Source organism: Kluyveromyces lactis (assembly GCF_000002515.2).
Source record: "Kluyveromyces lactis strain NRRL Y-1140 chromosome E complete sequence".
In the NCBI taxonomy this organism is placed as follows: Eukaryota; Fungi; Ascomycota; class Saccharomycetes; order Saccharomycetales; family Saccharomycetaceae; genus Kluyveromyces; species Kluyveromyces lactis.
The window spans coordinates 1869539-1885292 of NC_006041.1; the positions used below are offsets into that span (position 1 = coordinate 1869539).

The window sequence follows — 15754 nt, forward strand, 5'->3', positions numbered from 1 at the left end:
TCGTGAGCTGATTAACGGTAGTTTTCAATGCGAGTACCAATTGGTTGATAGATTACCTTCGAATTCTTGTACTTTCAGTGTTGTTATTTTTTTTTTCTAAGGTAAAAAACTGGACGCTCTCGTCCATAGAGCTCTTCGGCAGCCTAATGATCTTGATACAGAAGACTTCATAACACCAATATGATCGACGTTTAGGAAACTCTAGCATCTGTACGAGGTTTCTCTGAAATGAAACTTTTTTTTATTGTGTCAGTTGTAATGTATGAAATGTGACGCAAGTCGGCATACAAAAAAAAAAATTCATGATACCAAAAGGAAATAATCCTCGATAAAGTGAGGTTGAATGTGGGAATTCGAGTTAGAAACTCTAGATGTGAAATCTCTATTGGAACTCAGTATTTATGACTTTTGGAAACTTTTCAATGTACGAAAATTTTGTATAAATACAGGACAAAGTACACTGTCTTGAACACTTGAAACTTGAATAACGTATTCTCGTCTTCAAGAATGATCAAAGGTCTCATTTAGAAACGCCTAATAAGTTTAAACTTACAAAATCACCCAGTGTCGATAACAAAACTTCAAGGATCTAGCTGTCATACATCAACAATTGAAATGTCCTTAGATACAGAATCATTTGAAACTGCTGAAAAAGCAATTGAGGTAGTCACAAAGGAAATGGTATCTTTGACAAATTACTCAGCCATTGGATCATTAACCAGTCAGTTATCTCAGAATGACACTAAGTCAGGTGGAATTGAACAGAAAAAGTTACCGTTGAAACCAATATTATTGTGTCTGGCTACTTCTTTTGCAGGGTTTATCTTTGGCTGGGATGTTGGCACAATTGGTGGGATTACAAACATGGTATCATTTCAAAACTTTTTTGGTACCAACTTTGATTCTTCGAGTAATACACACTACTTTCCAAAACTTCTTATTGGATTAATCGTTTCCATTTTCAATATCAGTTGCGCACTTGGTGGATTATTTCTAGTGAAGATTGCTGATATTAATGGAAGAAAACCAGGTATTTATGCTGCAATCACTATCTATTCGTTGGGAACATTGATTGGCTGGACATGTGGCTCCTCTTGGTGGTATTTCTTCTTCGCAAGGTTCATTTCAGGACTTGGTGTTGGTGCTACTGCGGTGATGATACCAATGTTTATAGCCGAATCTGCTCCCATCAACATTCGTGGTGCCATGGTTGTGCTCTACCAGTTAATGATCACTCTTGGAATTTTGCTCGGAAATGTCATCAACTATTGTTGCAGATCCACTTTACACGAAACAGATAATGCCACATGGAAGATCCCTGTAGGATTAGGAAACGTCTGGGCCGCTATCGTCGCGCTAGGTGTTCATTTTATGCCTGAATCACCAGTTTTTCTTACCAAGAGGTTAGGAAGCGCTCTCAAAGCTAAGGCAGCTTTTGCCCATATGAACAATTTGGACGTAGATGATCCAATTGTGGATAGTCATATTAGGAAGATGATGGAATCAGCTGACGCGGAGGTATCTACTCACAATGATATGAAGAACAGCAGGTTTGAATTCATACTCGGTCAACCAAGATTAGGTTTTAGACTATTTATTGGTATTATGGTGATGGCGTTTCAACAGCTATCCGGTGCAAATTACTTCTTCTATTATGGTACAACACTTTTCAACTCTGTGGGAATTGAAGACCCATACTTAACGTCGATTTTATTGTCTTCTGTCAACTTCATATCTACCTTTTTCGGTATTTATTTAGTTGAAAAGTTAGGCAGAAAAGCATGCTTAATTCTTGGTTCCGCGGGTATGTTTACCTGTATGTCCGTGTATGCGTCAGTCGGATCGTTCGCACTTAATAAGTCGCCTCAAAACTCTGGTGCGATTATGGTTACCTTCACGTGTGTTTACATCATGTTCTTTGCATGCACATCGGGACCTGTGTCCTTTGTCGTCATTTCGGAGTTGTTTCCAAGCAGGACAAAAGCGATATCCATGGCAGTGTGTACCTCAATCAATTGGCTTTGCAACTTCTTCATTTCTTTATGCACACCATATGTCACTGATAAGATAGGCTTCAAGTTTGGGTTCGTTTTTGCTGGTTGTCTATTTGTCTCATTCTGGTTCTTCACTTTCTTATTGAAGGAAACTAAGAACAAAACTCCTGAACAGGTTGACGCATTGTATTCTATTGACAAGCAATAGGCAATGGACCATACAGGTATACTTCTACAAACAAAGAAATTTACAATGAGCTCAACTGTTCACATAATCTACTGAAGCCTCCCGATTTCTCTGTTCGAGTGTGCGCTTGAATCGCTCTCCTTCATATAATTTCACTGTGTAAAACCTATTAACTTTCTCATTACGTATCATTTTACAAGTGTCTCAATGGCATTAAATTTGTAATTATTTCAGAAGAATTTTAATAACAAGGCATTTCTGTCTCCCAGCCCTGTGATATCTTAATACTTCTATTTACTCTTGTGTTGTTTTATCGGGCTCTCACTTATCAATCACCGAAGATGATTCCTGATTCCTCATATATTTACTCAACAAGAAAAAAAGGAAGAGATGGCAATATGTAATTGAAAATATGAAAGCACTCACATACTATGATTCAAAAATCCAGCAATTGGTTGTAAGCCAAATAAACCGGTGATCGAGAGCACTGAGTATTGTTGCTCAACGATGTTTAAAAGAGGTTCAAACAGAGCTACTTCGTCTTCTCAAGGGCAGCAACCAGAAAATCCTCCCTCTCTGAAATATCAGTCGTCAAGTTCACGATACTCTTTTCATCGACAGTACAACACAGGTTTTGGAACTTCACCTTTTAGGATATCACCTAAGTATAAACCAGATAGCCGCACTCCCTTCAGTTTTGATGGTACGGGAAATGTTGGACCAGAGAGCTCTCTTAATGAAGAAGAATCAAATGCAAGATGGAGACCTTCTGAAAGTTCATTTGACAAACGTAGAACTTTCCACGGCGCTAAATACTCTCTGAGTATCGGAAAGGAAGTCTCAAGTATAGATAAAATCAATTCACCGGAGAGCAGATCCTTGATAATAGCAGGAAAAAGCCATTTAGGTATTTACACTTTCGATGAAGATTCTAAGACGATAACTAATGTACATGATTTCTTACAGACAGCGAAGACAAATACTGGGATCACGAAGAACACTTCATCGACACTACGGAGAACAACAAAAAAAATTTCAACCATATCTGATGTTAAAGCTGGCTTTTACAATCACAAAAACTATGTAGCAATTTGTGGTACTTCAACGTCTGTTGCGATTTACGATATTAATAAGACATCAGCGATAGACAATCCAGTTGTAACATCTCTCTCAGAACATACAAGATCTATCAATAGTGTGGATTTCAATATGGTGCAGACAAGCTTATTAATTAGCGGTGGACAAGATGGATGCATAAAGATTTGGGATTTGAGATCTCCTAAAATCTCCACCACTAGGAGTGATGTAAGTATCAACACCGGGTCTGATTCCATTAGAGACGTAAAATGGATGCCTTCTTACGAGTTTTCTAATGATACCAATGGTCTTTCAAACAGACATTTCAAATTTGCCAGTGTGCATGACTCTGGATTATTATTGAAGTTTGATTTGAGACAACCAAACCAAGCTGAAAAAAAGATTAATGCACATTCTGGTCCCGCCTTATGTTTGAATTGGCATCCGCATCAGGACTACATTATTAGTGGTGGAAGAGACGGAAAATGTTGCTTGTGGTATGTAGGCGACAAATCTAATCAAGTTGGTAACATTAGTAGTACCAACCTCAATTCAAGTAATCCAGCAACGCATAATTTATCATCATCATACCCCTTGGGGCTATCCAACACCCTTGCATTTCCTGAGCTCACAATAAATACCGCTCGTTCCATGAATAAACTTAAGTTTCGTCCAAAATATGAGACGAATGTATTCAATTCATTGATTGGGACTTCATCCATGGGCGAAGATTCGGATGTATCTGTTTATTCGCTAGCAAGAAAATATATTCCTAAAAACGTTATTGCTTCCAGTGCACCTTCTGTTGGTTTTGTCTGGTGGGATGACGACACGATATTCAATATAGACAAGCAAAATACCGTTACTGGGTGGGATATCTCTCATGAACCGACTGTACTTGATAATTTGCCGAAAAACACAATAAAATGGAGAGATTTGGATGGCGATGGTATTCTGTTTTTGGACCAAAAACCAGGTGGGTATTTGTCTCAAGAAGAGACAGTTTTGACACCAGGTAGTGGAGAGAATCGCAAGATGCCTTTCACACACAGAATGAGTAGTGCAACTGCTAACAGTTTTACTGGAGGAAATAATCCTAACATTACAAGCAACACAAGTAGCAGTGCCGCAAGTTTCTCAAAAAACCCGACACTTGGCATGTCTCAACTTCACCAGGGCAACGTATTAGGTGAAAGGTCAACTATGTCAAAGCATGCACAATCCGTTAACAGCAAATTTTCGCCTTCGGTTAACAGCTCGCCGTGGACCAATCCGTATTCGTCCCCTCATCATAACTCAATCGTGTCAGGATCGGAATCGGCATTACATGCGGTTAATGATTCCTTTCTACAATCTCCATATTTGATAGGATTAGACTTTCCGCATATTTTGAACACAATACGGAACACTAGGCTCGCAGAATTTAACAGAAAGGTCGAAAGTGCAGCTTTATTAGAATTAAAGTCATCTCCAACTGAAGTTTTCAAGTTTTTAGCACGGGAATTGAAGTTTTCGTATAAATATAACAGTATTGAAACAAAAGACAACGGCCGAGAGCTTGATTCATCGAGCACACATGGCTCAGTGGATTCTAAAACGAATTTGATGGAAAAGTTGGGGTTATCTGAAAATAATACTTGGACTCATTTGATCAAATATACGAAATCTCACGACTCTGACGAAGTCATATCGAAAGGCACAGAGCTTAAAACACCAGTTTCTGACAAAAGTGCTAATATCGAAAAATCAGCTACGAATCATAAAGCTGAAACCAATCAGGATGAGAACAGTTCCTGCATCAACTCTTCAAACCAGGTAAAAACCAAAAACCTCATCGAACTGATAACTCTATGTGATAAGAACGCTGAAATTTATATCATGCTTGAGGACTTTTCAAACTACAAAATTTGGCTTCTAATGCGGGATTCATTATTATGGGACTTGAAAGTCCTAACCGAGTCAATGGCTGTTGACGTGACAGCTGACCAAGAAGTCAACGATCAATCGTCCATTGACCAACCTTGGAAAAAAAATGACAGTTTTACTAGCTTGAAAGAGGCAAGGCAAGCATCTGTTGCTAGTGGCTACAGTTCATATAGTGCTACGGATCTGAGCTCCTCGGTAAATACAAATAATAGACATTCTTTCAACGAACCCACTCATCTAACCCAAACTCCTCCAGTATCACATTTAAAGGCTCAACTTCAAGGTTCAAAAGAAACTACGACTATATCGAGGGCTGACTCGATTCAAAATTCGTTACAGAACGATATCATCGAAATTAGAAAGCTGCGTCAATCTCATGGAGATAGAGCAGAACTAGCAATTGATGAAGAGGAAGAAGGAGAAGAAAGAGAGGAACTTACAAAAAGGGCGTTCGAAGAAGATGAAAACAATAAACAATTCATTAATATCCCAAGAAGGGAATCAGGGCCTAGCGCTCTCATGCCGAGTCCTTCTCATGTTTCCTCACAAAGCGAAATTCCTTCAAATCCGGAAAACCATCACCAGCCACGTCGGCCGCGGACATCTTTTATAGACTCCTTCATGTCACAATTACGTTCTCCAGGATCGTCAAATGTTGATGCTGATAGGGAAAGTACTGGTAGCAAAAAATCTTCCATGCCAAGCTTTAGCTCTTCGGCTGCCACATTTTTGAATAGCAAGAAATCGCAAAACGCGAATCATAATAAATTGAAAAGCGCAACTGAAGTATCAGATATATTGGAATCTGAATTTGCTACTCAAAAATCATGGAACGGGAGCGTTGCAAAAACTACAACTCAAATGTCTGGTATTACTGCTCTTATGAATGAAACTAAAAAACTGGAAAATACTATTACCCCACCTTGGTCATCAAGGCGATTAATTCATCAATTATACGAACAGAGTGTTGCTTCAGGAAATATCCTACTAACGATGGCAATTTTGTTATTATTTCAAGATATGTTTCAACTTGTTGATACAGAGACAGTTAAGAATTCTATAGCGGAATTTACCGAATTATTGCACCGGTACGAGCTATTTGAGATTGCAGCGGAGTTGATGAAAAACTGTCCTTACGAGGATATTTCTAGTTCAAGTGCTGGCTTTTCCTCCATTCAGTTATTCTGTGATAAATGCAATAAACCTTTAGTTAACGAATCTTCCAAGGAGAAAATAATCAAAGAAAGACTTGAAGGAAATTCAAGTGCTATGTCCAGGTTTGGATACTGGTACTGCGATTCATGTTCTAAGCGCAATACTCTCTGTTGCTTCTGCAATAAACCAATGAAGAGCTTGGCTATTTCTATGCTTAACTGTGGGCATGAGGGTCACTTCGAGTGTTTGAAAAAATGGTTTTTTGACGAAAACATGGATGTATGCCCATTGGGATGCCCAGCAATCTTATTCTGAAGTCAATTTCCTGTTAATTCGGATCTTTTCTATATCAAGTTATGTTTTTGTAAGAACTCTTTAACGACAACCCAATACCCATCTTGTATTATCGTGTCGTTATGGGAACCGATAGGGAACTCAATAAATCTTTTGCAGCTCGAGGGACATAGTTTATACAATAATTTCATATGAGGGGGTGGGACAATCTCATCTCTTAAACCAGCAAGAAACAAGAAAGGTAAAGTATCATCTTGTATGTTGACAATTTCCTGTTCAGAATCCCAGACTTCATGACACATGAATGCCACATTCTTCAGCATTGGGAAAACGTATGGGATAACTTTGCGAATGGACAGGAAAGTATTTTCTAGGATAATGGCATCGCAGATATCGGTAAATTTTCTAGCAAGATAAATGGCATTAGCGCCACCAAGGGACCTCCCATAAAGTATTAGCTTCCTTGATTTATGAAATTCACTGTTTGTCAAATGGTCCATGACGGTATCTGCGTCTATCTTCAATCCTCTCTCCGATGGGAACCCTGTTGATAACCCATATCCACGATAGGAATACAAAAAAATGGACAAATTAAACTCATTATAGAGAAACCTAGCAACGGGCAGGAAATATCCTATATTCCCCGCATTGGGGCAAAGAACAAGCATGGTTGCAGTCGAATTTTCATTCCTTATATCAAATGCTTTCAATAGAACACCATCCGAAGTCGTTAAAGTGAGATCTTCATAAGGCAAACCGTATTGATCTGGCGTATCTACATGGTCTCTAGCACCTTGTGCCCAAGATGGGTATATAAGCTTGTTTTGGTACAAATATAGAGCGCCCAGTGAAGCAGAAACAATGACAGCTGCGCTTCCGAGTACCATTTTCCCAATTTTGTATAAATGCATACTAGAAGGAAAATGTCGCTTTGGCAAAAAGAAATATGTTACGACAAACTATCACCTTGATCAATAAACTTTCTATTCGATGGATATAGTGACAGCAGCTACGTTAATGAGGTGCTTGTCATAATTAAACTCCCTTTAATTTACATAATACCGATATCCTGCTAAAACAAGCCAGCTACGGTTTGTATTTCAATTCGCATGCTTCGAGAGCATGAAAAACTCCAGAAAACTCAATATTACCCGTCCTTTGAATATAATCACGTGTATTGACAACTGATTCATGTTTTACCCGGACAAGTCGTAACGTCATTACCCTCTCTTAGAAGAAAGAAAAAAAAAAATTTGTAGCAGTGACAGCATAGTACAGGCAGCAGCTGCGAAGGTTTTCAATTTTGTTAACTATGGGAAGTTGGCAAATGGAAGAAAAAATGAAGTTGGATTAACGAATGTGATATCAAAGATTGGATTGACTCTCTGCGCATGTTTAAGATTTTTCGAGTGTTTTTTACTCGTAAATGTATCTGTATAAGACCAGAGGTTACCTGATCAATTTTGAACCTGAAAGACATCGATCTTACGACCAAAGAAGAATATCATGTCCGTTGAAGAAGTTACTCAAAAGACCCAGGATTTAACTGTGGACGAAGCCAAGCCAGCTACTGTTTTATCTGATCCTAAGGAATTTCAATTGAAGCATCCTTTGAGTAGCAAATGGACTTTATGGTATACTAAGCCCCCTGTGGATAGTTCAGAATCGTGGTCTGATTTATTGCGTCCAGTGACCAGTTTGGATACTGTCGAAGAGTTCTGGGCTATTCAAAATGGTATTCCAAAGCCATTCGATTTGCCAATCAAATCTGATTACCATTTGTTCAGAAACGATATCAGACCTGAATGGGAAGATGAAGCCAACTCTGAAGGTGGTAAGTTGTCGTACCAATTCAAGAACAAAAGACATAACATCGATGATTTGTGGTTGAGAACTCTATTGGCCGTTATTGGTGAAACCATCGACGAAGAAGAATCAGAAATCAACGGTTGCGTCTTGAATGTCAGAAAGGCTGTTTTCAAGATTGCTTTGTGGACTAGAACTACCAACTTGAACGCTTTGACTAACATTGCTACCAAGTTTAAGCAAGTTCTACAACTTGGTGAAGGTGAAAAGTTGGAGTTCTACAATCACAGAACTTCTAACTCAGGTCACGCTCCTCCAACCGCTCTATTGTAAATTAGCACATCCCTCCTCATTTCAACACTCAATAAATTAAATCAACATTTACCAAACACTGTCGATGCAAGGGATTATGAGTATAGTTAGAAATCTGTTTTGGACAGGCCTCATCTGATCGCTGTGAATCATCTCAATTTACCTTGACCACATACCCAAAGGGAAAAAAAGCGTATAAAGGGAATCTTTATGGTGCATCACAATCTCGGTTTGTGACAGCACACTTTTGGTATTTTAAAATGGTTGGATTTCACTCTTTCGACATCCATTTCGTGTCCTGCTAATCATAATTCCTTCGACTATTATTCGTAAACTCTTTTTTAAATGATATGTATAAATAATTAACGTGTCTGTTTATTCTTTATTTAAAGTCCTCTCCTGTGTAATTATCAGTGGATTAGTATCTCCACATTTCATTCTGTCAGTTTAGTTTATGAATCTAACGAAAAGAGATATATCCCAGAAATCATCATCTATTATTTCTTGCAAATAGAACCCGAAAATGACAACCAGGTATAATAATATTAAAATGCTTCCTTTGAAATAATTCGATTTCCCCTCTGCATATAAGTAAGTGAATAGAAACACTGACACTACTGATGCAAGTAAATCCCATCTGGGAAACACCATCGGGAACATTCTATCTCTAATGCTAATTTGAGTCAAATCTTTACCCCAAACGTATAGCATAGAGAATATGACTAAGGCTGGAATTTGTAACAAGCATACTTGCAATGCATAAGCACTACCGATTTCCATTGAAAGTGCAACATTACCATTGACTGCGAAAGAAATAGCATTTAAAAATTCTGTGGTATTAGGAACAAGAGCAAAAATGGTCAATCCCAAAAATTTTGGATTCACAGCTGGATATTGTTCGAGGACCTGATCCACGCAATCTACTAATATTTCTGCAATAATGGCATACAAGAAAGTTGCGCCTAATAGAATACATGTTGATTTCGTTTTAGACCAATTTGGTGCGTCGTGGCCACTACTTTGATCACAATTATTGGTCGCTTTCGCTGCATTATTTGCTCCAGATGTGCTACTTGTGACACCAAGAATATTGGAATTGGTTTTATTTAATGGAGCAAAGGAATTTTGGCTCATAGACATGCTAGTAGTCAGCTGACTTTGATCATTGTTCACATCTTTCGTTTCAGCAATCGGTAATTCCCAAATCAGTTTAGCGTGCGTTCTTAATGTGAACCACATACCGATAATATATTGAAGGAACAATGCAACCGTACAGAATAGTACAATGGGTCTAAGGATAGCAGAGTACATTTTGTCAAACTTTAATTGAGGCTGTACAAAATGACATTTCTCTCCATTTTCATTGCAAAGTAAATCCCACTCACCATATATTTCATACAACACTGATGGAATAAACATAACTACCATCGAGAAAATTAACATCGCGCAAGAAACACCGGCACTGGCGGGGTTATAACGCTGAGTTTTTCTTTTGAAAGCGCCACCACACATGGACATACCAGGTAATAATAGAACGGCAGCTAGAATAGATCCAATCAATGAACCTTCCACTAGTAGACCTTTCTCTTGTTGAAGTGCGACACAGTATAAGAAAATCTCGACAATGGTGGAGAAAAACGCATTAATTACAGCTGCCACACCCATCGAACTCTGAGCTGAAATAGAAGCAACTGCTTGTCCGATGTAAAATGCCAAAGGTATAATAGACAATAAACACAACATGAAAATAGTAGATCCATCAGTTAGCCAAGTGTCGATTTGCCAGATATTTTTAATTGCATAAAAGTCGAATATGGTGAATATAACCAAGGCAATCAAGTTCATGACCATAACGTTAGTACCATCCACTGTGAATTTATAGTAGTGTAACCCAGCGCAACGGAAGGTGCATAATAAGACATTTTGGCCTTTGATATCTTCGATTGGAGTGGTTGCCACTGCTGACGTAGCACTTTTTACGTCAATGATTCTCAAAGCCAAAGGATGTTTTCTGCAATGATACATTAAATTCCACAAGATATTACTCATTGGAATAGTGAATACAAACAACCAAGTTGTTAGGGACAGCAACATCACAACTGGTTGAACGACAATGTGGAACATGAAATAAAAAATGAATCTGCCAATTGTCCATTTACCACGCCCAAATAGACGACGATGTAAATGTCCGTTTTCTTCGTCACTTTGATCGTCGTTTGTGTCAGTTCTCTCTGTAATTATAGGTATTGATCCATACGAATCTTGTCTATGGTTATTAATGTTGTTTCTTGCCGTGATTATGTTATTGCTGTTATTGCGAGTGGATGTGTCATTATTACTAATGTTGGCCCTGGCGTTTTGGCTGGAAGAAAAGTTATTCGAATTATTTGTGCTGGCATTATTATCATTGATAGCTTGTGATTCATGAAAAAATAACCGATTGCTATAATTGGTAATCCATTTGTAGAATTGCTGGGCACTGATACCTTCGTCCTGATCTTCTACAAGATATTGCGCATCTGATTTCATCAATACAATCTTTCCGAATGGCCAGAGTAAATAGCGTCCCAACCGATAAAACACTAAAGAATACTCGATCGCAGATCCAGTGAATCCTCCAAAGATCAATACTAAACATGAAGCCATTGTGAAAATCAAAAATAAAAACAGACCAACAGTGAAAGACCATATTAAATTAGTGATTTGAACACCAAGGGTAATGTTTCTGATTTTTGTTTCATGGATATCCTCATCTGCAGCTTGCTGCACTGATCTTTTCTTCTTATAAAGAGCCGGTTTCCATATCCTAATACCAAACGGATGTGTTTTATTAATCGCTTCTTGTCTTTCTCGTAACGTATACGATTCAACAGAGCTAATGCTTCCTGTTTCGATATCCTGAATATTAGAACTTTCACTGTCGTCATCAATAATCAAAGTGTCCAATGGATTCTCGTCATAGTCATTTTCGATATCATTTTTATTCTTTTTTTTACTGCTATTCGGTTCGTTATTATGAGATGCAGCGGTAATAGCATGCTTATTTCCATCATGGGTATTTCCACTATTCGATCCATCTCTTGCATCCTCATCGCCATCATAAGTATCACCATTTTTTCTTTGCTCCTCTTGCAAAACCAGATGTCTGTCTCCATCATGAACTATTATCCTATCATTGTCTTCACTAACACTGAAACGCGAACCAATTCTGTGCAATGTGGGGTCCTGCTTCGAAGATAAAGTACCAACTCTTTTCAGCTTCAGTCCATCTTTCACTCCTTCTAAATAATGGTAATCGCGTTCTAACTCCTCGGCATCATCGTCTACAGAAAAGATCCGCTTCGTACCCTCTGAAGAATTACTCTTTACCGGTTTAATTGACTTTTTAGGCATCGATACTTCTTATTTCCAGATCCCAGGGGTTGAATCTTAACTATATTAGAGGAACTATATGAGTCCAGTTGCTAAATTAGAAATAAAGCTGACCAAAATTAAGGCAAAAATAAAGTACAACGGTGCAAATTCTTTGACTTATTAATACGACGCCACAAATAACTGGTCCCTGACCTATTTCTTCGAAAGCTAAAATGGTACAAGACACATTAAATACATCTTTTGATGTTTTTGAAGTCTGTAACTTCTTGATCTGTGTCAATTTTTGCCTGTTGAAAGGGGGATGAGGAAAATGTAAACACGGTCATTCTCCAGTCACGTGAAATCTGGTCCCAAAACATGTATGGTCGTGTGACAAAGTGAGACAGCTATTGTTAGGCATCCATTGCAAAAAAGTAGTTGTATAACCCAGGGAATTACGATGATCCTAGTTTGGGGCCAATATCGTTAATAGAACGCTGTATATCTATTGTTGTACGTGAAATAAGTCTTGTCTATCCTCAAAATTCATATTTCAGGCCGCCAAAAAACTATTTCGAGATTTCTGGCCGGTATTTTCAGAAACGTCAAATCTCGAAACTTACATTTCTTATGAATTTAAGCCACTAAATAAATAGTGGTTATTTATATATGAACTTGAACATTTTGCGAAGATTATTATTAAGTTGATGTAACTTTCTCTACCCTTTTGAAGGTTGAAAAGAGACAATATAAGTGGCCAGAAGTAGACTAGAAGCTAGCTTCACAATGAGATATACATTTACTGGATTACTACTTCTTTTGGTGGCTTCATTTGGTGTTGAGGCTCAGCTGATAACATCTACTCTTACATCAATCAATGTTGCTGGTGCCACTGTGACGCTTGTAACTGTTATTGATTCAGCTACAATAGCAGCAGCAGCAGCCGCTACTGCAGTTACTACTACTACCCCTACGACAGCTGCCCTAGCAGCCGGTGCAACAACGGCATCGACATCCACTACCGGATCAACAACAACGACTACACCTGTGGCAGCAGCAGCAGCAGCTACCGATACCGATACGACGTCCGTTGCTACTACTACAGCTGCTGTCGTTGCTAATGCAGCTGACACTGCTTCATCAACCACAGCATCAACCACATCTGCAGCAACAGCCGCAGCAGCTACAGGCACAAGACCAGATCCATCCACATCTATGACACCATTGCCAAGCGGTGTAGGTACTCCTATCGATTCATATGTCACTTTAACTTTCGGAACCACTAGTACCACAACTAGTAAAAGACAACCAACCAGTATCTGGGTCACTAAGACAATAAGTGGTGTCACAACAGCTTTCGAGACTCCTTTCTATCAGAAATTCAGTAGCCAATACACGGCTGTGTCCTCTGCAAGTTCTGGTAGCGTTGGGCTAGGTACACTTTCTGGGACTGTTGGTGTTGTAAAATCTAAGATAGTAACCACTATTTCCGGTAATCATGCCGTTTACTTTGCTCAATCATCTGCTACTATGACTTCGATGATATTGACCGTGTTAATGATGTTCATTTAAAAACCGGATCAAAATAAATTTGGAAAAGACATTTTATTGTTTTCCATGTAGTAGCATATCTCTTCAGATGATTCAAAGGTTTTACTGGCATCTGATTTAGTACCAAACACTAGGGGTTATAAATTTTATAAATTGTTCACGTTATCATATAATAAATATGGATATACTTTAATTTACAAAACATTTGTCTATACATTTATTGAAGGATCTCTTATCATCCAGTTTCGTTGTCGATTCTAGCTGTATACTTTTTCAACGGCTTTTTCAAAAATGTTCAAACCTTTCTCCAACAAGTTGTCTTCAATGGTCAAAGCCGGAACAAATCTGACTGTTGTCTTACCAGCGGTAATAATCAAAAGACCACTGTCTCTAGCAGCATCAACAATTTTTGCTGGTGCCTCGTCAAAATCGCAACCAATCATTAAACCCTTCCCTCTAATATCTTTGATATGCTCTGGGAAACGCTCTTGTAGCTTTCTCAAACGGTTAGTGATAATCTCACCCTTCTTATTAACTTCATCCAAGAATTTTTGTTCGGCAATGACGTTAACAACATAGTTACCGACAGCAGAACCCAATGGGTTACCACCATAAGTGGTACCATGATCACCAACTTTTAGAATATCGTTTACCTTGTCATTGGTCACAGTAGCAGCGATAGGGAATCCATTACCAAGTGCCTTGGCTGTAGTGAAGATGTCTGGATGAGCCTCCTTTGGCAAGTATGAATGTGCCCATAACTTGCCTGAACGACCTAGACCACATTGGATTTCATCGTAAATGACAATAATATCGTGATCCTCACAAATTTTCTTTAATCCAACTAAAGTGTCCAATGGGATTGGGAACACACCACCTTCACCTTGAATTGGTTCCACAATCAACCCAGCAGTCTTTTCTTTCAAGCTAGAAACTTGTTGATCCAATTTGGTCAGCTCATCGTTAATATTTAAAAATTCCACTCCGGGAATCAAAGAACCAAATGGTTCACGATATTTTGGATTACTGGTAACAGACAAAGCACCCATGGTACGACCATGAAAAGAGTTTTGGAACGCAATTATACCTTGCTTCGATGGGCTTTTTAGGATACCGTATCTCTTGGCGAATTTCAATGCAGCTTCGTTGGCTTCGGTACCGGAATTACATAGAAAAACTCTGGATGCATCGTATTGACCACCAAACGATTTAGTAGCTTCCACTAGATTTTCACTCAACTTCAGACATTCCTCATTATAGTACAAGTTAGAAGAATGGATCAGTTTCTTACTTTGTTTGTACATGATCTCAGCCACTTCCGGATTGGCATGTCCCAAAGCAGTTACTGCGATACCAGCAGTGAAATCAATATATTCTTTATTGTTAACATCATCATAAAGAATGGCGTTCTTACCTCTAGTCAGAACCAAATGATTAGGTCTGGCATAAGTGGTTGCCTGGTATTTTTGTTTATCGACTAAAGATTGCAACAATCTTTTAGAAGTGTGTAATTGACGGATAACTCTCATTATTGGGTTAAAGTATGGAAGGAAGCCTTTTCGACCGGTTCAATTTGATTATCTAATGTAGCGTACAGGATGCAGGATACTAAGCAGATTCCAAAGTCTAGTAACTAACACTGCAGTGCCCTTTATTATCTATTCAGATCAACTTACCGTTAAGTGATATGGTTAGCGATGAGATTTTTGAAGAAACTTCCTAAATGGAAATACTTCACATTGCAGTATATATAAAGAAAAAAACAGCTAACGGCATAGATGCACATAATGAGTGAGAAAGAACAATACAATAGAGTCCTGAAGATATGAATCAGAGGTGAAAACCAGGAACAATGAGCGATGCAAGCTTCATTGTATAAAGAGGTACCCTGTCAAGAGTGATCACGCATTGTGTGTCATATCCAGTGCCAATTGATGGTCTTGTGTTCGCTTTTTTTTATGAGTCACTCTTACTGATCTCTCAATAGGATGGTGCATCTTATCAAAAAATTGCTCTCTGATTAGGAATTAATTCCGTGTTCGAACCCCACTTGGACCACTTTTTGAAAAGACAATGATGCAATGTTAGCTATATGATA

The 15754-nt window shown here is 38.4% G+C and overlaps 7 protein-coding genes across 7 annotated transcripts; 4 read left to right on the forward strand and 3 right to left on the reverse strand.

Moving 5' to 3' along the window:
- Nucleotides 1-615: 615 nt before the first annotated feature.
- On the forward strand, nt 616-2202 carry KLLA0_E20945g (sugar porter family MFS transporter; the record flags this gene model as incomplete). Its single annotated transcript, XM_454897.1, has 1 exon — nt 616-2202. One exon carries the CDS (start codon nt 616-618, stop codon nt 2200-2202), a length of 1587 nt encoding a protein of 528 aa, XP_454897.1.
- Nucleotides 2203-2688: 486 nt separating this feature from the next.
- RTC1 (Rtc1p) lies at nt 2689-6654 on the forward strand (the record flags this gene model as incomplete). The annotated part of the gene is made up of 1 exon (XM_454898.1): nt 2689-6654. One exon carries the CDS (start codon nt 2689-2691, stop codon nt 6652-6654), a length of 3966 nt encoding a protein of 1321 aa, XP_454898.1.
- Nucleotides 6655-6683: 29 nt separating this feature from the next.
- Nucleotides 6684-7544, reverse strand: KLLA0_E20989g (uncharacterized protein; the record flags this gene model as incomplete). Its single annotated transcript, XM_454899.1, has 1 exon — nt 6684-7544. One exon carries the CDS (start codon nt 7542-7544, stop codon nt 6684-6686), a length of 861 nt encoding a protein of 286 aa, XP_454899.1.
- Nucleotides 7545-8139: 595 nt separating this feature from the next.
- On the forward strand, nt 8140-8772 carry CDC33 (translation initiation factor eIF4E; the record flags this gene model as incomplete). The annotated part of the gene is made up of 1 exon (XM_454900.1): nt 8140-8772. One exon carries the CDS (start codon nt 8140-8142, stop codon nt 8770-8772), a length of 633 nt encoding a protein of 210 aa, XP_454900.1.
- A 426-nt stretch (nt 8773-9198) lies between these two features.
- On the reverse strand, nt 9199-12144 carry VNX1 (calcium/hydrogen antiporter; the record flags this gene model as incomplete). The annotated part of the gene is made up of 1 exon (XM_454901.1): nt 9199-12144. One exon carries the CDS (start codon nt 12142-12144, stop codon nt 9199-9201), a length of 2946 nt encoding a protein of 981 aa, XP_454901.1.
- A 747-nt stretch (nt 12145-12891) lies between these two features.
- Nucleotides 12892-13677, forward strand: KRE1 (Kre1p; the record flags this gene model as incomplete). Its single annotated transcript, XM_454902.1, has 1 exon — nt 12892-13677. The coding sequence occupies one exon, from the start codon at nt 12892-12894 to the stop codon at nt 13675-13677; it is 786 nt and encodes a 261-aa protein (XP_454902.1).
- Nucleotides 13678-13913: 236 nt separating this feature from the next.
- ARG8 (acetylornithine transaminase) lies at nt 13914-15185 on the reverse strand (the record flags this gene model as incomplete). The annotated part of the gene is made up of 1 exon (XM_454903.1): nt 13914-15185. One exon carries the CDS (start codon nt 15183-15185, stop codon nt 13914-13916), a length of 1272 nt encoding a protein of 423 aa, XP_454903.1.
- Nucleotides 15186-15754: the final 569 nt, after the last annotated feature.